The following is a 19,324-nucleotide window of genomic DNA, read 5'->3' as shown; positions in this document are numbered from 1 at the left end:
CACCAGGTTCAAACACTCCTCCTGGGAATGTTTTTCAGATCCTTTGAGTCACGTTTGTTCTCCTTTGCAAAGGGCCCTGCAAAGAGATTACAAACACTTCTGTTGGGGGTTGAATTGTTCCCTTTTCTTTCTGTGGAATTTTCTCCCATTGTTATGCTAAGTAATTGTGGCTACACCTTGAAACGACAGATAATGTTCTCTCGTAGGGGGGTGGCTGGAGGGGGAGCGGGGGGGGGAACCGGAAAAGGAAAGGTGGGACAGGGGGTCTGGAGCTGGGCTCTCTCTCGCTTGGCTCGTTGGAGTGGGAAGACAACCTGGGCTCCGGTCTGGCATCTTCCCCTGCCATCCCAGCACTGAGATCCACGCTCCCTGCCTTTGGACATCGATCTGCTGCTCTCCCATCTCACCCTACTATCTCCGGACACTCTGCTGAGCACCACGACCGACACCGTGAGGGGGAGTCACTTTCCCATCCCTCTCACCCCTGGGCCACGGCTGCCATCACCCAGCCCTCTTCAACTGCGCGGGACCTGCCCTGCCCCCACAGCACCGGTAACTGAGCACAGGGAGACGGCCTGCGGTCAAAAGGGACTGGAGCGGAGCTAGACTGTTCTGTTCTGTTGTCAATTTTTATAGCTGTTGTTGTTTTCTGCCTTGTTAGATACCAGTAAAGAACTGTTATTCTTATCCCCATATCTCCTGCCTGAAGGCGTCTGAATTGGACCTAAAATAATTAAAAGGGAGGGGGGTTGCACTCTGCATTGCAGAAAAGGGGCTCCTGCCTTTCCTTGGACAACACCTGTCTTTCAAACCAAGACAGTGCCCCCCTTCGCTTCCCTGTGCGGGTGAAGAGACCAAACTACTTGGGAGGCACTCCTTAGTTACAAAACACCAGGTTGTCTCTTCACTACACCAAGTAGTCAAGCATCATAAAACAACAACAACAACAACAACAACAACAACAACAACAACAACAACAACAACAACAGTGTCACGCCTTTTGCACCAGTAGATCTTTTGTGAAATTCTGATGACAGAGTCCTCAAGCGAGTCTGGGGATGCTCCACACCAAGGTGTCTGCAGTTTGTGGGAAATCAGAAAAACCCTCCTTGCTTTCTAGACAGGCTCACCCATCCAAGGTGGCCAGCTAGATGCAGCTGGAGTAAGACTTCCTTCCTCTGCTACAGACTACACACAACCTTGCATCCCTTCTGTTTGCCAGAAAATCCTGTCCATGACGCCAATTTAATGTCACGATCCGCTATTAATGCAGAGCGGGGGTCGTGATGGTTCATTTGATCTCAGAGGTGCAAACAGGCAAAATGCAGGGGACAAAATCAGTTTATTTAACAACAGTAATGCATTTTTATTAAATGCTAACAACTCAGTTGTGATAGAGGGCAGAGATATAGGAAACAAAGTATAGCGAGAAAAAGAGGAGGATGGGAAAATAGCTACCAACGAGATGAGACAGACGTCCTCATGGGCCAGCCAATAGACGAGTCTTCATCCGTGGGGAGATCTCAGGAGTCTTCCCCAGAGGGCCACTCTTTTATAGTCCTTCTCCAAAGCAAGTGGCTTCTGGCCAAGGAGTAGGGAGATTGATGGACCATTGTGAGGGTTGCTGCAATAAACAGGTGTACAGAACCTGCTGCTCCAGCTAGTGCCTGCTCGAGAGCAGTGTACCATGGAGCACAGCGAGCACCTGCACACAGTCCTTTGGCAAGCATCCACCTTGATCAGGCCAGAAAATCATTGTCCAGAGTCAGCTTGGGTGGGGGTCCTCGGGGTCTTCATGCCACGGTCGTGAGGCAAAAATGAGGGAAACTTGGGACAAGGGGGAGGAGAGAGCCAGTGTGTGCAGCCCTGGGCACGGCCCCGAGAGGAGAGGCTGGGAAGCAGGGCCTTTTACAGGGAAGGAGGAGAGGGAACCTCCCAAAGGGGGAGCAACACCTCCTCCATTCTCAGGCCTGTGAGGTGCCATGGCAAACCAAAGGCCAGGCAGCTGCCTCGGAAGGTGAAATCATCAAAGATTGCAGACACACAGCCCGGCAGCGGAGTCGCAGCAGGTCTTGTATGATGCTTTCCAGGATTGGGACTAGCCGAGATAGACTCTTGGCTACAACAGAGTCAGACAGCTCTTACTCAAACGACTCTGAGGAGGAAGAGGAGGATGAGGAAATGGACGAGATTATTGCTGCCTTAAACAGGCGGAGAAGGGGAAAGATAACAAAAAAGGTCCTCAGAGAGCATAGCCCAATTGCCCACCGCACTAGATCAAAAAGGGAAAGAGACAGAGAACCAGTTTTGCAAGCCCCTTTACTACAGGCAGTTGGTAATCAGGGGCCAGTATATGTGAAAGTACCATACTCCCTTATAGAGTTAGAACAGTGGAAAACTACCATGGGAAAATATAAAGAAAACCCAAATAAAGTGGCAAAATTGGTGGAACGGGCTATTAAATCACAAATCCCTGACTGGGCAGATTTAAACTCCATGTTGGATACAATACTTGACCCCACTGAAAGACAGATGGTTAATAAAGCCATCATAACCTCAGTGGAGGGGAGCATAGCCAGTGGATTTCTTCAGGGTACTGTCACTCAGATATTTCCTCTTGAGAATCCTGGATGGGATCCAAATATACCAGAACATATGGCGAGGCTAAAACGATATCAAAGTCTTGTGGTATATGGGTTAAAACATGGAGTAGCTAAAGCTATAAATTGGTCAAAGCTTTATGAAGTAAGACAAAATGATGATGAATCACCATCTGATTTTTTGAACAGGTTAAGAGAAACTGCTAGCAAATACACTGATCTAGACCCTGAATCAGCTGATGGTAAAGCACATCTGGTTTTGTTGTTTATGGGTCAGGCTTCAAATGATATAAGAAGGAAGCTGCAAAAGATAGAGGGGGTCTGAGATATGGAGAGACTGCTAGAGGTTGCCTGGAAAGTGTTTCGAGATAGAGGTTCAACTGAAAGAGTTAAATCCCAACCTAGTAAGAAGGCAACTCAGGAAAGGTCACCCAACAAAGCTTCCCCTACACAGAAGGACCTGTGTGCATACTGTAGAAAGTGGGGACATTGGAAAAAGGACTGTCCAGTGTTAAAAGAATAATCCTCAGTTCCCCAACTCTCAGTAGCACAAACCTCAAGTGGCTCAGGCTCTGAGTGATGGCAACCAAGGGCTATTCCCCAGCAGAGCCCTTGATTATAACTAAGCTGGGGAAATTGACATCAAGTAATTTTTGTAGATTCTGGAGCAGCATATTCTATGTTAAATACCTTAGAAGGGAAACTGAGTCATGACACTGTACATGTTATTGGGGTAACTGGGGTAAGTGAAACAGTTTTTTCTTCCAACCTTTGGTATTCAAATTGGAGAAGCATCAATTCCTTTACATGCCTACCTCACCAAAACCATTGTCGGGGAGAAGGAGAATTGGAAGCTTGGAAGCTTGTAACCAGACTGTGTTTGGTAACGTAAATACGTGTATTTGTAATGTAACTACAATTAGAGACTGTGGTTTTGTGTATAAACACAAACACTTGTAAAAGAAATGTTACAGCATGCAAATCTGCAGCAGCTGCCAGAAAATGCCAAGGCCAAAGCTAAAAAGATCCTAATAACAGTTCACTATGATAGTAAAGTTATAAAATAGGGAATGGAACAAATTAGGAGCGCAGGAGAACACCACTGGTGGGAAGTTCCTTTTGGCTGGTTCCCCATGGCCACGGGCATTTTCAACGAGCTGCTGCACCCCATTGTAGTTCCACTGTTAATGCAAATTTGTGTGCTTTGGTAGCCACTTGTTGCCGGATGAGGCAGGTGAAACTCTGCTTTGATAACCAGGTGAAAGGAGCAGGGCTGGCCAAGACCCTCATGAAATAATCAGGGGCAAGCCTGGGTTGGCCTCTGTGTTTGCCACCAAGAAGATCTTATGGCTCCACTGTTGGCTGCAACCCAGCAGGTGTTGGGTGGTGGGGACACATGCCATGCCAGACCTTGATGAAAGGGAGGGGAGGACAGGCCAAAGAGCCTGCAGTTAGTCTGAACCAACCTGCTCAAGTCAGGTCACCTAGAACTGATTGCCAAGAACTGCATTCAGCTGGACTTTGACCATCTCCACAGATGGAGACTCCACAACCTCTCCGGGCAAATACGTTTCATTGTTTGATTGAAGCAAAAGTTAACATATGGTAGACCATGTAAAACCCCACATATTCCAGGTGAAATTAATTCACATGAAGAGGAAACGTGATTTACAGTGTTATTTGATGGCTCTAAGTTTCACTTTGCAGAAGCTCCAAAAGCTTCAGAGTTACATCGTGCTATCCAGACCAATAGGACTGGACACCCCTGCACACCTGTTCCAGCCTGGAGACTGGGTCTATGTGAAGTGGTGGGACAGTGATCCTCTGCAAGCCAAGTGGAAAGAACAATTTAAAGTCCTGCTGACTACCTTCACTCTAGTCAAAGTTGCTGACAGAGGACCCTGGATTCACTACTCCAGAATTAAGAAAGCTTCTGCTTCTGAACAATTGTGAAAACAAAGACTGGTGGACATGATAGTTTTTCTTCTGGGTCTAATTACTTTTTCTTTTATATAACATTTGATTGTGTAAGATATTGTTCTTGTTAGAGGTTTATTGTTATTAGGTTTATGTTTACGTTTATTATCAAGTATGTATTTACTAGTATGTATTTATCTAATGTTGGGTATTTATTATTATTGATCACGTATCTGTAATTAAATACCTGTTATTAATATTTAGAATAGACACTCGACAAGGTAAAGGCCTTGTCGAGCCTCTAAAGGGGGGAAATGATGCCTTTAGTTTTAAGTTTTCCTTTTCTCCTTGGATGTGCTTTTCTGATGTGCTAGGCTGAGGAAGACAAAACAGTCCTATTCTAGTGAAGAACTCAAGGACAGTTTCTCCAAACTTCAGGCCCTAAGCACAAACTACATAGAAAGGTGGAGGGTGGGTTCATGCAAATTAACCAGAACCTATAAAAGTGTAAGATTTTGTGACCAGCCCTCTCCTTTCCTTCCATTTTGGAGCCATCTGGGCAGGGGCCACGACTGTGGCACTTATATTGCTGGGGTGTGGCTTTTGTAGGCCTTTCGTGGGCCACACAATAAATACCCATTTTGTTCCCCTTAACTCTGTGTGCAGCCTCTGTTCCAGCTCCTCAAGGCATCAGTTTACAGCCACACTGATTCTGAGATTGAAGTGTAGCTCAAGCAGTGAGGAGTCAAAGCTGAGACTCAATGATCCTCAAGGGTGCCTTCCAACATGGAAATCTATGAGATTGCCAATGCAGGGCAGATAAAATTCAACCCAAAAGAAAGAACAGTGGGAGCCCTTTGAAGAACATTCACTCAAAAGAAGCCTTAACCAGTGCACAGGGGTCACTCTGAGTGGCTGAGGCAGGGTGGGGACAAAGGGTAGGGTTGGCTGCGTTGTGATGCGCTGTGACACCTGTGACATCGGGGGGACGTGTCACAATGGGGGCAGGTATAAAAGGGCCCAGCAGGTAACGCTGGCCCTGCATTGCTTGGGCAAGCGGTGAGTGCACACGTGGAGGGGAGGCTGGGCTGGGGACAAGGGCCGGGGCATAAAAGCTGCACCCGGGGCTGGGTTCTCCCCCTTCATGCAGGGACAGCCCCTGAAGGGAGAGCTTTGGGCAGGCCATGCTGGTGTGGGTAGGCATTGCTGCCTGCCAGCTGTCTGGGGCCCTGTCCTTCCTGCCCTCAGACCCCTGAGGATCCCAGTCCCTGCTGCCCCCACTGCCAGCTGCCTCCCTCACAGCCCCACTCAAGGCCTTCTCTCCATCCTCCTGCAGACCATGAATTCCATAGTGTTGCTTTTCGTGCTCTTGAAAAGCCTCATCCAGTACCCGAAGCTCGTGGGTGATGATCAGGATGAGGAAACCCGTCTGGGCATGGAAAGGCGTGCAAAATACCTGGAATGGCAGAGGATTAGGCTGGAGCAGGAGGTGGAGCAGCTCACCCTGAAGCAGGTGCAGCTCTTGCAGCTCTTAGCTGTTGCTGTGCTCCTGGTCCTTGTCTTGGTCCTATGGTGGATGGGGTGCAAAAGGAGCCTGCGAAGAGAGGAGCCTGAAGAAGAAAACAATGGTGCAAATGAAGAGGAAGTCAGAAATGGGGATGCAAATGAAGAAGTAGAGGTTGGAAATGCAGAAGAAGAAGATGATGCGAATCGGAAGGAAGATAGCAATGATGATGACAATGTACGGGAAGTCACTAATGTTGCTGCAAATGAAGAAGATAATATTGAAAATGAAGTTGTCAATGAGGCTGCAAATGCAGAAAACAGTGATCTTGCAATTGCAGTCCATGAAGAAGACAATGATTTTGACGATAACGTTGGAAGAACTCTAATGGAACGCATACAGTGGCCTGTACAGGACCTGCAGAAAGGCTGCGAGTGGACAAGGAACCTCATGGATAATTCTGCAATTTACTTTGGACATGTCTTATCAAACAGCTTCTACCCAGTCCTGCAAGGAGCCATCGGGGTGGGCAGTGCCTTTGAAGGCTGGAGTCCACGTGAGCAGGATGTTGTGTACCAGGTGCTCATCCCCATGACTCCTCCCCGAGGCCACAGTTTCCACCTGGAGCTGGACTCTGCAGAGCAGAGGCACGTGAGGAACTTCCGTGTCCGCGTGCAGCTGGAGTGCACCTGCACCAAGGAGCAGCAGGGTGAGAACATGCTGTGCTTCCTGCACCACCCCGAGGAGGAGCTGAGGAGGAATCAGGATCCCAGCCTCCTAGACACCCTGTGCACCAACTCCTACCTGGATGTGCACAAAACTGCCCGCTGGTTCTGCCAGCTGGTGAGAGCAATCTGGCCAGCTTTGCCTCAGTCACAAAATTGGCATTTAATGCTGCTGCCCTCCAGACGCTCCTGCCAATTCAAGGTGACCAATGGCAGAGAAAGCTTCCGGATTGAGATGCAGTTTGGGGTGCAGAGAGGTGACTCTGACATCTTTGTGAGCAGCCAGCCTGGATATGCCAGAACCCCAAGCACTCTGTGGCCTGAGACTTACGCTGTGGCAGAGATGAAATTCTTCCAGCACCTTGCCAGGCAGGCTCCCCGTGACAGCTTGCACCTCAAATGCCTGCAGCTATTCACCTGTCTTCAGCTGGGCATAGGCTTTTCCACCTACACCATGAAAACCATTGTCATGCACCTCCTGAACACCATTCCTGTGTCACAGTGGTGCAGGAGGCATTTCCTGAGGCGAATGTTTGATATCAGTGAGAGCCTGCGCTTATCCCTGCAAGTGAAACGCCTCAACCACTTTATTGTGGGCAACTTGGGGCTTCCTGAGGAGATCAGTGTGCCCCAGGATGTTCAAATGGCTGAGCCACCCAACCTCTTCCACCACCTGGCCATGGATCCGGTAGCCTACTCCCAGGGCATAGGCGAGTACCTGGATCTGCAACGTCGACTCCTAGCTGTCCTCAAAGCTGACAATTGAAAGAGATTCTCCTGCATAGCGCTGTGCGTGTGCTGCTCGCAGCTGGCAGCAGAGAGCCACCTCAGAGTACAAATTTGGTGCTTTAAGGAGAAGAGGATGCGTGCTAAGGCTCTGGCAAAGGTCCCACAGCCTCTCCTGCCGCCTCAGCAGGTGGAGGGACACGGGAGGGTTTATTCTACCTCCTTGTATCATTACATTTTCCAAAAAAGGCACCCAGATCTGCATAAAGCCCTGCTGGAATTTCCGCACTCCTGACCATGTGCGTGAAGAGAGAACATGCTGTACATGCAGATTGTTTGCACGTGGCTGTCCTTCCCTAGCCCACAAATAACTGTGTCGTGTTTGCATGTGTTGCTGCTCTGGAGCTGGGCTGAGCAAAGATGGTGGTGTCAGCCCAAAGAGAGATTAAATGATTGTGGAGGAATTTCTTTATCACCATCCTGTGTAAATAGAGATTAGAGATTTTCCTTACAGCTGTGCTTCTGCAAACAGGAGGGAGTACAGGGCCCAAACCTCCTGCTCCCGCCACACAGCGCCCAGCCTTCTCCCCCTGCTCCTCCTCTCCCAGCACGGCACAAATTCCAGCTCCGAGGAGGCTTCCCCACACAGGCCTCAGGCTCCTCTTTCAGCCTGAGTGTCCCTGCAGAGGAACACGGCATCCTTCAGGCACTTCCACAAGCTCAGGGTTCTCATTTCATGCGGAATCTGGGATGCAAATAGCCTTGTCAATAAGGACAAAAGCAGAGGGAATGAATTGGAAATTATGAGGAAAAAATGACCCTTCTTACAAAGTTCATTCCTTGCATTTCTCCTTTTCAGATTCTTTCAGTCATCTACTTGGATAGGTCCAGCTTGTTCTGGTGCTTTTCATGAACTGATGGTACTCTTGATTTATACCAGTGCAAGAGATGTAGAATCAGCTAAACTGAACACAGAAACAAATTCCCTCTGTCAGCCCATTTTCATGTTCTGGATCACCTTCAAGATTTCCATGGGGGTGTTGGAATGATTATCACACAACTCTCCACTTCTGGCTGCAGGCTCTGGAGATTCTTTCTCTGCATTCAGTCAGGGTTTCATTCCCTAACAATTCCTGGTTGCACCTCCTGTTTTCTTAGGTTATAACAGTAACAATGAAAACCTTACCCATGGCACAACTCCCCAGCCCACCAGGAAAAGAAAGGACAAGTTGTAAACTTCTCAAAACATTTATTCTGCTTTGCTGCAAAATTCGTGCTGCACTCACAGTGTGGAAAGCCAAGAGAAGCTGCAGTTGGTGGCACATCTTGTCATAGGAGCTCGACCTCGTTCTCCAGGAAAGGTTCAAACATCACTGTGGAGAAGATTTTCGAGAAGCAGAAGAGCTTTCCAGAAGTGAAATGAAAATGGAAAAAGACAGCCAAAGATGTTCACATATGCTATTAATTCCTTTCCTTATATGCTCCCTTTTTCTGTGTTGCACTGGGTTCTACATCACAGTCATTCCAAACTGATCTTACCTCAAACACCTAGGACTAAGCAAGTTTTATGCACTCTACAGTATCATTAGCTACACACAGTTTGCCTTCTCCCTATTTGGCTTTGAAAGCAATGCTGGAGACACCAGAAACCTGCAAACTCCAGATTTTAGAGCACAGTGCTTTGGTCGGCTATGGGTTCTAGAGACAGGGCATGTGCTCCCACAGTATTTCACCCTCAGCAGTGACAATACACAGCAGCAGCAAAGGTGATTCCTAAGACACTGTGCAGGGGTCAAGGCTCTATGTCTTGACTTAACATGGCAAAGTTCACCTGTTTTGACAGACTCATGATCCAAACTAGTCGGCTTTTCTAGCTGTGTCAATGAACAGCAGGACAAATAAAGCAGCCAGCAGTTTCTTTGCAGAGAGGGCCTTTGCTCCAGATTGAAAGTGCTGGATTGACAGGGAGGAGGCAGGCAGCTGAGAGCTGAGCTGCTATATCAGACTGCCACCAAACTGGGCAAAAATAGCAGTTTCATTGTTTTACTTTAATCCTCCTTTCGGCAGTCTCCGACTTTCTCCTGGAACTGGACAAGAAAACAGGAACAGCCCTGGGGACGAGGGCACCGAGCCGGGCGTGGCCCCTGCGCTGCCGCTGCCCACCCGGAGCGGCCGGGGAGCAGCGCTGCCCTGCAGGGGCTGCATTTCTCACTCCTCATGTGCTGCTCTGCCCTCCCACGGGGCTGGCTCTGCCTGGCGCTGCCAGGCTCCTCATTCAGCACTTTCCTCTGCTCCAGGGGAGCAGGGGCGGAACTGGGAACGGACACACGGGGGATGGACACACAGGGAACGGACACACAGACATGTGGACGGACCCTCCCGGCACTTCGGCAGCGGCAGAAGAGCAGCGATTCCACAGACCCGCTGTTTCCCTTCTCTCATCTGCCTCTCCCGCTGTCGCACACCATCTCTCGCTCTTCGTTTGGTGCTCAACCCTTGCCACCGCCCACCTCCCCGGCGTCCCTCTCCCCATTCCGGACCGGGCCATGCCCCCGGCCTTGGGAGGGGCGGCCCTGTCCCGTCCCCCCTTTCCCCCTTTCCTTCCCCAGCCCCCTCCCCGTCCCCGTCCCCGTCCCCGTCCCCGTCCCCGGCCGTCCCGCCGCGGTCTCGCCTCCGCCCGGCTCTGCCCGTGCTGGCGGTGCCGCTGCTGGGCGGGCATCAGTGCCTGGGGCTGGGGCGGCATCGCCTCCCTTTGGCTCCGCCTGTCCCGGCCCCGGCCCCGGCCCCGGCTCCTCCCGGGGCCCGCGGAGGACACACGCGGCGCGGCTGCTCCCGCCGCCTGCGCTGCGGCTCCCCCGGCCCGAGCTCCGCCGCTCGGCAGCGCGGCCGCCGGCCCCGAGCCGCCGCTGTCCCGTTCCACAGAGCGAACGCCTGGGGCTGCCCGGCCCGGGGCGGCTGAGGGGCGCTCGGGGGCCGTTCCTGGCCCCGGGCCGAGCGCTGACAGCCGCGTCTCGCCGGCAGGGAAGGCGCAGCAGGGCCTGAAGGAGCGGTACCGGCTGGGTTCGCTGCTGGGAGAGCGGGCGTGGGCTGAGCGCTGCATCCCTGATGCAGAGCATCCCGGGCTGGCTGAGGGGTCCCAGAGCCCTGGCACGGCCCCAGCCCCACTGAGATCGTGCCCCTGGAGATCGTGCTGCTGGCCAAGGTGTCCTCTGGGTGTGCTGGGGTCATTCAGCTCCTGGAGTGGGTTGGGTTGAGCTGCCCAACAGCTTCTTGTTGGTGCTGGAGCGTCCGGAGCGGTGCCAGGACCTCTCGGGTTTGCAGGCAGAGGGGAGATTCCTGCTGGAGCAGGAGGTGCAGGAGCTGTTCCAGCAGGTGCTGGAGGCTGTGCACTGCACCAGCTGCGGGGTCCTGCTCAGGGACATCAAAGCAGAGAACATCCTGCTCGACCTGGCCACTGGGCAGCTGAAACTGATCGACTTTGGCTGTGGCACCTTCCTCCAGGACACAGCCTACACGCAGTTTGCAGATGAGCCCTCCCAGGGGATGCTCCTGGGCATCTCATGGCCCAGCCTGGGTGTAGCACCGGGGCTTCCCCCTATTGCAGCCAGGATGGGATCAATGCTTGAGCCAAATTGATTTGGGTGGGGGTGTGAGGGGGGCCAGCTCCCAGCCCTGCTGACAGCCTTCATCACCCACTCTGCCTTGAGCTGGGGCTGGAGCTGGGGCAGCCAGGCTGACAAAAACCCCACGGGGACAGCAGAGAGGGGGGAGGTCAGACCTCATGCCCCAGCCAGTTTGGTGTGCAGGCAAGAAAGGGCTTGAACTGCTCTGCACTGCTTGTTTGCCTTGGCTTATTTTCGGGGCCATGCATGTGGGGAGAAGAGTGGGTTTTCTCCACCTCTGGGTGGGGTTTTCTTTTGCATGTCATGGTTGTGCTTCCCTGGGGCTTCTGCTGCCCTCTTCCAGCACCAGTGGATTCTTTTCCAACCCCGAGTTCGTACACAAGTCCCAGATGCTGGCGAGAGGACAGTGGGTCACACCCTGTGCCACTGGGGCAGCCCCCACATGCCCAGGGATGTTGGGACCATGCTCTGGGAGCAGCAGCATCCCCCTGATGAACTCCATCTGGATTCCATAGGAGCCCTGTCCTACAGCCCACCAGAGTGGATCCACCACCAACGCTACCATGGCGAGGCAGCAACGATCTGGTCCCTGGGCCTCCTGCTGTACCACCTGGTCATGGGGAAGCAGCCGTTCAGGAGGGGCCAGGAGATCATCTGGGGATGGATCCTGTTCCCACGAGGGCTCTCTCAAGGTGGATCCTCATCTCTGGGCACAGGGGGAATACCAGTGCTGGGAGACAGCAGCAGGCTTGTGAGCATCCTGCTCTGGCAGCTGCTGAGGAGGTGGCACATGTCCTGCTCTCCTGCTCTCCTCCAAACAGAGAATCCATGGGGAAGTTTAGGCACAATCCTGGGCACACCCAGCATGGCCTGGGCACAGGAACAGGGGGACAACTTCTCCAACTGACTGGTGATTTCTGGTTTCTGTCTTCAGAGTGCCAAGATGTTATTAAGAGGTGTTTGTCCATGCAACCCTTGGACAGGCTGTCCTTAGAAGATCTTTTCTGTGATCCTTGGCTGCAGAGTGTTCATCTGCCTTAGAAGATGGGAGAGATCCATGGGCACAGTTGGATCCAGGAGCCTGGCAGGTAACAGCTGCACACATCTCTTGGCAATCAGTGGCAAAGCAAACCAGACTGGTTTTGTCCTGCTGTAGCTCTGGGCAGGGATCATGAGAAGGGAACACGCAGCTCTTGGGCTGGAGCTGAGCTGGAGACCTGGTGTGGCAAGCACTGGTGGCCACCATCCACCCTGGGTTTGCTTGTCTGGTTCATTGATGGCTGGGGCCGTGGGCAGAACACTGACAGCCTGGTCTGGCCCCCAGGGAAGGAGAAGGAGCCCCTGGAGAAGCTGTACCAGGTGGGGCTGCTGCTGGAGACACCAAGGACAACCTCAATGATGACAATCTCTTCCTCAGCCTGGCCAGCTGAAGATGATGGACTTGGATTCTGGCACCTTCTGCACAGATCCACACCCAAGTTGTGGGTGAGTCCACAGCCAGGGGGATGCTCCCAGATCTGGGCACAGCGTGGCCTGGCCGGGCACCAAAGGTTCCGCCCTTTGCTGGGGCAGATGCAATGAATTCTTCAGTGGCTGCCAAGCTGCTTTTTGGCTCTGGGCAGTTTCTGAGGGGCTGGATGTGCCATGGCTGGCTGCAGGCTGGGCACAGTCCTGCCCTCCTGCTCTGTGCCCAAGGCAGCAATGATGGGCAGCTTTGGGCACCGCTCTGGGCACGGCCAGCATGGCCTGGGCACGGCGGGAGCTGGGACAAGGGGGACAGGAGCCTTCAGCTGACGGGCGGTTTCTGGTTTCTCTCCTTGCAGCCGGGCTCTGCAGATGCTGAGGCTGCTCTGGGCTCTGCCAGGGCTCTGCTGGGCTCAGCCCTGGGCACGGCTGGGCCTGCTCTGCCCTCACATGGCTCTGACAGCTTTGCATCAGACAAACCCATTCCGAGCACAGCACCTGAGCTTTGTGCTTCTGCAGGTGAGGGAGACTCTCCTGCAGGCCAAGACATTGCAGTTAGGGACACACATCCAGTTGGCAAGAACCAAAACTCTCCACAGTCCCAGCTGAACACCTGGATCTGCACAGGATGTTTTGTTGGTCCCACTCTTCATTCCTTCTTGGCTGCAATTGTGCAATTGCACTTTCTTTTTCCTCTAGAAGTGCCCCGAGTGGACCAAACCTGTCGAGTGGGCCGTGCTCCTAAGGCAGTGCAGTCTGGAGCTGAGGGATGGAGAATTGCCCTTCTGCACTTCCAAACCAAGCAAAAAGCCATAAGTGAGACTTTCTTTAAAAAAACCCTGATAATTTCAAAGGGAATGTGGAGCTCATTCACAGTGAGAAGGAAGGGCATCTTCTAAAGGATTTGGGTTGTGACAGAATTGAGATTCCCAGTCCTGCTTGGAGCTGGCAGAGCACAAAGGAATTTCTTCTTGCTTCCCACCAGTTTCACCACAATTTAAAATAATAATATTGGAAACAAACCCCAAAATCTTTTTAAAAAAGGTTACTGAGGCCAGTAAGATGCATCAATGCCAGCAGCTCATTTACAAAGTAAATAAATGAGTTTTCTGTTTCAGAAGATCTGTAACATCTTAATTCAAAGTTACAGAAGATTTTTCACTGCACACTTGGGTGTTTTTATCTTTCACATTTTATAGAGGTTTTTTTTCTTTATCGTTTTTCTTTTCCTTTAAACAGAAAACATGCCATAAAAAAGGAGTGTCCTTTGCTCCTGGTTCCCATGAGGAGCAGCTCCTTCCCGCTGGCTGAGCTGCTCAGGCAGAGCCCGGCAGCTCCTGGCCCTGCAGGGCTGAGGCTTTTCCCCATTGCTGGGCACAGACTGATGGAGCAGCACTGCAGAGCACGGGGACACACAGAGGGACCAGGAGCAGCTGCCTTTGTCCACCTGGAGCTGCAAGGGCCAAACTCTGAGCAGACAGGGCTGGCAGAGACTCACAGGCTCCTGTTTGCTGTGCTGCCCCACTTGTGCCCAGCCCAGCTCTGTGTGGGGCAGAGGGAGAACAAGGGGCAGCTCCCTCCCAGCCCCCAGCGCAGGGACCCCTCTGGCCCCGGGGCTTGGGGCAGTGTCAGCACCCACTGCTGCAGCCACCGCCTCTGCTGGCACTGACAGCAACCCCCAAATTGTGGCTGATCCCGAGGGAGCAGCAGCAGGGCCTGGATCTGATCCCTGACTCTGGGGCAGGGCTGGACAAATGACCCCCACAGCAGCAGCAGCAGCAGCAGCAGCAGCAGCAGCAGCACATGGACCTGAGTTTCAGCACAGCCCCTGCCACTCTTCCCTCCCGTGTGCAGTGGTGTCACAGCAGCCTGGGCCACCTGGGAGCCCCCAGGGCCAGCAGGGACTGGAGATGGCAGCCCTGGGCTCCTGGAGGTTGTGCAGGGAACAGAGGTGGGGACTCCCTGTCCGTGTGGAGCTTCCAGATGGAAAAGGCTGCTGTGAGCAGGCAGCTCCAAGGGCACAGAAAGGAGGGGCTGGAGCCCCTGATCTGTGCCAGTGCCACAGTCCTGGGCAGCAGCCACCGAGCACAGGGGGAACAGAGGGCACAGCAAGAGGGACAAAACCAGTCAAGGTCAGAGAGTGGGAAGAGCCAGAGCTGGGAGCAGGAGCAGCTGCTTCACTGCACCCTTGGAGAAAGCTCTTGGCTGGTTCAAAGTGCTGAGAGGTGTGAAGGGCAGAGAGGAGAGCACAGCAAACAATGCTCCTGTTTCCACAGCCTCCCCTCTCAGTGTCCCAGGAGGAATTGGATGAACTGTATTCTTCTCTCTGAGCCATCTCGTTCAGCATGAGCAGCTCAGCACCAGGAGCTAAAGGAGCTGAAGCCTTAGGCCACAGGAGCTGACCAAGAGGGAACTTTTGACCAAAGTAATGCTGCCAACATGGACCTAACTGAATGCAGCAGATGGAATCCTGGAATTACAGAATCTTTTGTGTTGGAAAAGACCTCTGAGCACATGGAGTCCAGCTGTTCAGCCAGCACTGTCAAGCCCAGCACTAAACCCAGTCCCTGAAGTGCCAAGGCCTGGACAACAGGCCCTGAGCCCAAGGTGACCTCTGGATGAACCTTCCAACCAAAGGTTATCCTTGTATTAGCAAATATACATGGTCATTAGTGCTGTGATAGATGTATCCACTCATTAATGAAACATGGATTGACCTTTGTGCATTTAGAAACCAGACAAGGCCATGAAATCTGACATCTGGCCTTGTTTGGGGCTGTATGGTCAAAGTCAGCTCCCTTGGTTCCTCCTTGAGCCCTGGCCAGGCTTTGGGAGGAGCCCAAGAGGAGAATGAAAGCAGCTGTTCCTGCACTAGAAGTGCTGTCAGTTTGTTTATTCAGCACTGTCAGAGCTGGGCCCTCTCACAGCGGGGTTGGAAGCCTCACCTGTGGCTGGAGGCACCTGCAGGAATTCCCAGTGTCCAGGAGTGGCTCTGCAGTCCTTGGCTGTGACAGCTTCCCCAGCTGATGTGTGCACCTGGCTGATGGCAAAGTCTGAGGGTGACTGGTGCTGTCTCTTAATCCCTGCAGGCAATCTTTGGTGCTGATGGTTGGCTGCATTGCTGAGCCTCTCCTTTTGTGATTCTTTGCTGCTTTGAACTGCAGTAAATGACACTGATTGCTGAACTTGTGTCTGTGTCTCTGCTGCTGCCCCTGCCCACTGCTAAAACAAAGCTGGTGTAGTCTGGCCAGATCACCACAAAATGTTGCTTTTTAAATGTAAATGTAAGGAATCAGTGTTGTCTGGAATTCCCAGGTATAGGGAGAACCTTCCCTAGAGTTTGCTGGCTCTGCAGTGGGCTGAGGTTGGAGCACTGTGTGAGCAATGGGGAAGGCAGCTGAAAGAAGCTGAACCACTGGATGTATTAAAATATGGAAAAATGAAAAGAACTCATGAGTTTGGAAAGATGAGGATGAATTTTGTTAACAGCATCCCAGAAAAACCATCAACAGAGGGAATGATTGCTGTCAAAATGCTCCTACATGGAGTGATAGAAAAGGTTTTTAATCTTGAATTTGGATTCATTTGTGCAAAGGAAAGAGTAATAATATAATAAATCATTACATATATATAATATAATAAAAATGTAATGTATATACTTTAACATATATATACATAATGACATTGTAAAATAATGCTTTAAATACTAATTTGTTAGCTTTAGCTGCTCAGGAATGTAACACTAAATACCCTACTGAAAATTATTGGCCAGGACCCAAATATCCCTGGTGAACTCTGTGAGATTGTATACAATGAATGAAAGAGGAAAGGATGAAATTGGCAGTTTTTACAGGGTTTGCTGACACTAGGATGTGGAATGCTTTGTCTGTTCCTTTGAAAAATACAGTAAAGAAGACTGCTGGATTTCTCATATACCAGAATACCTACAGGCTACAGAATTCAGTGAACAGATGAAAGGGATTGTTACAAGAGCAGTTGAAAAAAAATAGGAGAAGGGAACGTGTCACAATGAAAATCCCATCTCCCAGATGTGCTCCATACCCTTAACAATGGCCCCACTGGGAAATGGGAACCCCCTGGATGTGCATGGCTGCACCCAGTTTGCAAATACAGCCAAGGACAGTGACACTGTGACTGCCTGGGAAATTATTCTGGGTGTGATGGCCCCTGACAGGGCCACCCCAGAGGCTGCAGGGCTGGGCCTTCATGCATAGGAATTAATTAGGATAAATCAGGAGCAAATGAGAGTTATCAATACTAGAATAGGAATTCAGATTCCTCCAGGACACTTTGGTTTCATGATTGCTCACTGGAGCTTGGCCTTGAAATTGTTCATGTCATAGGAGGAGTACTTGGTGCAGATTATCAAAGAGAAATTAAAGTAATTCTGCTAAACAGAAGTGAACAATTGGATTATTCAACCCCATATTCAATTGTGGAAGGGTAGCACAATTGTTGATATTGCAGTTTTTAAAACAACTGTGAGAAAAGGACATCCAGCTCAAATCACTGCTGTTGATGGAGATAAAGGGTTTGGATGCACCAGTCCTAATAATGGAGCCAGAGTGTGGGTGCAGAGGCCCAATGGCCCTCCCAGGCCAGCTGAAGGAACAGCTCTGGGCAAAGACAACACTGTTTGACTCCTGAAACCTGGGTGAGAACAATGGGAATGTGTCCCTGCAGCCAAGTGTTCTGTGCCAGAACAAGTGGATGTTATGGGATATTGTTTTACAGATCCTGCCAGACCAAATCTCCCTGTTTGCCCCAACAGCTCTTTGGAAAATGATCCACGGGGCTCCATGTGAAGGCTGATGTGACTCTGAGGATGTGGAATTCCACACGAATTCCAGCCAGGAGCCTGGGTGCCCTCAGGGACTGGGACCTGGCACCTCTCCAGCCAGAGGGGAAAGGAGCCCACCAAGCCTTGTCAGCCACAGACAGCACAGTAGAGCTGAACAGCAAAGGACCTTGGGGACATTATTCTGGAATTAAAAAGGCATCAGCTCTGTGGGCAACAGAATTATTGTTCCTAACCCAAATGAGACTGAGGAAAAAGAATGAAGAGCCGTGTCACTAAAGTGCTACTGAAGTCTGTAAATTATATCTTGATAGGTAGCCAGAATCTTTGTTTGCCAGAAACACCTCTAGTTTTACCAAGGATTAGTCATGAAAATTGTGATGAACATGTAAATATCAAAGTAGCCAAAATACTCAGTGTAACTAATGGCTGGATATGTTCTTGACCCTAGGGAAATCAAGGCAGAGCCATGGTTTGTCAGGACTTGCTTGATCCCAATCAGCCCCGTGGTGCATTTGGTGCTGAGCCCTTGAACCTCAGGGCCTGAGAGGAGATTGCACAAACCTTTCCAGGAGTCCAAGGCAGAAGAAAAACCCAAAGTGTCTCACAGCATTAATGGGTCCTACTGAGGTCCATCCCCTACAGAGGCGCCTCATGGACTCTCTTTGGAGGAGAGAATGGGAGGCCAGGATTGCCCAAAAACTTCTCAGAGACTCAGAGAAGAAAGGAAAAAGGAAAGTACCTTAAAAAACTGAAGTTCCTTGAAGTACTAATGAGCCCCAGTGAGTGTCAGTACAAAGCTCTCAAGGGACTTGTTAAAGCAGATAATTGGGGGCATCACTGCATAAACTACTGAAAGAGTTGGTGTTAAAAGGGAAACTCCCAGTACCTTAAAAAAACTGAGTACCGTGAAGTATTAATGAGCCCCACTGAGTATCATTACTGACAAAGGCTCTCAAAGGACTAATTAAAGCAGATAATTGGAGGCCATCACTACACAAACCTCTCAGAGACTCAATGTCAAAAAGTAGAACTTAAATTAACCCCGAGTGCCTTGCAGTGTTAATGAGCCCCAGTGAGTGTTGTTACTGACAAAGGCTCTCAAGGGACTCATTAAAGCAGATAATTGGAGACCATGATTGCACAAAGATCTCAGAGACTCCAAGGCAAAAGCAAAACCCAAACCTTGAGTATCTCAAAGTATTAATGAGCCCCACTGAATGTCAATACAAAGCTCTCAAGGGACTGATTAAAGTAGATAATTGGGGGCATGATTCTATAAACTACTAAAAGAGTTGGTGTCAAAAGGGAAAGACTTGACATTTCTTTGTCCTCACCTGTCATCTCTGCCTCGAATTTCCTGCTCTAACTGGAACCTGGGGACATTTTCTCAGTTGTGTCCCTCATTGGGACCCATTAAAACTTCAAGAAACTACAGCATTTTAATTTGAGTTCTTGAGAAGGTTTTGGAACACTCTCTCAGGGAATGATTATGATGTAAACATTTAATGAACCAAGAGATTCATTAAAGTCCTTGTGCTGTGTCTGTGCTGCTGAGCTGGGCTGGGCTCCTGGCACAGAGGCAGCTCCCAAGGTAAACCAAGAGAAGCTTCCAAAAGACATTTCTGCTGAGGAGCAGCTCCTCTGCCAGCCCAGCAGGGCTGAGGGCACTGCCTGCAGGCACTGAGGGCACAGGAGCCAGGCACAGACAGGCTCAAGGCAATCAGGACTGGGAAGACATTGATCTGAGACTGCACTTGGGGAAACATCTTCACAGCCCCGGACATGGTGAGTGTGTGGGTGCAGGGCAATGTCCCCTGTGCTCCTGGAGGGATCTCCTGGAGCCAGCACAGCCCACAGCCTGGGGGATGTGTCAGGAGGACTCTCCCAGATCCAGGGACGGCTGCAGGGGCTGAAGATGGGGCTGCAGCCAGGGCTGCCCTGGG

At 51.1% G+C, this 19,324-nt stretch overlaps 1 protein-coding gene across 2 annotated transcripts; it reads left to right on the top strand.

Moving 5' to 3' along the window:
• The first annotated feature begins 5,856 nt into the window (after nucleotides 1-5,856).
• LOC148217377 (inositol 1,4,5-trisphosphate receptor-interacting protein-like 1) lies at nucleotides 5,857-7,721 on the top strand. Of its 2 annotated transcripts, none has more exons than XM_088158709.1 (2): nucleotides 5,857-6,077; nucleotides 6,306-7,721. In XM_088158709.1, the coding sequence occupies exons 1-2, from the start codon at nucleotides 5,857-5,859 to the stop codon at nucleotides 7,510-7,512; spliced, it is 1,428 nt and encodes a 475-aa protein (XP_088014835.1). In that variant the 3' UTR covers nucleotides 7,513-7,721. The 2 variants fall into 2 exon arrangements, with proteins under 2 accessions (XP_088014835.1, XP_088014834.1); XM_088158708.1 differs by having other exon boundaries at nucleotides 5,857-6,167; nucleotides 6,273-7,721.
• The last annotated feature ends 11,603 nt before the right edge of the window (nucleotides 7,722-19,324 follow it).

The sequence above is a fragment of the Sturnus vulgaris genome, unplaced genomic scaffold (assembly GCF_052056855.1).
Source record: "Sturnus vulgaris isolate bStuVul1 unplaced genomic scaffold, bStuVul1.hap1 Scaffold_85, whole genome shotgun sequence".
Lineage (NCBI taxonomy): Eukaryota > Metazoa > Chordata > Aves > Passeriformes > Sturnidae > Sturnus > Sturnus vulgaris.
The sequence above is the reverse complement of the archived record's forward strand: the minus strand, read 5'-3'. Positions and strand labels throughout refer to the sequence as shown.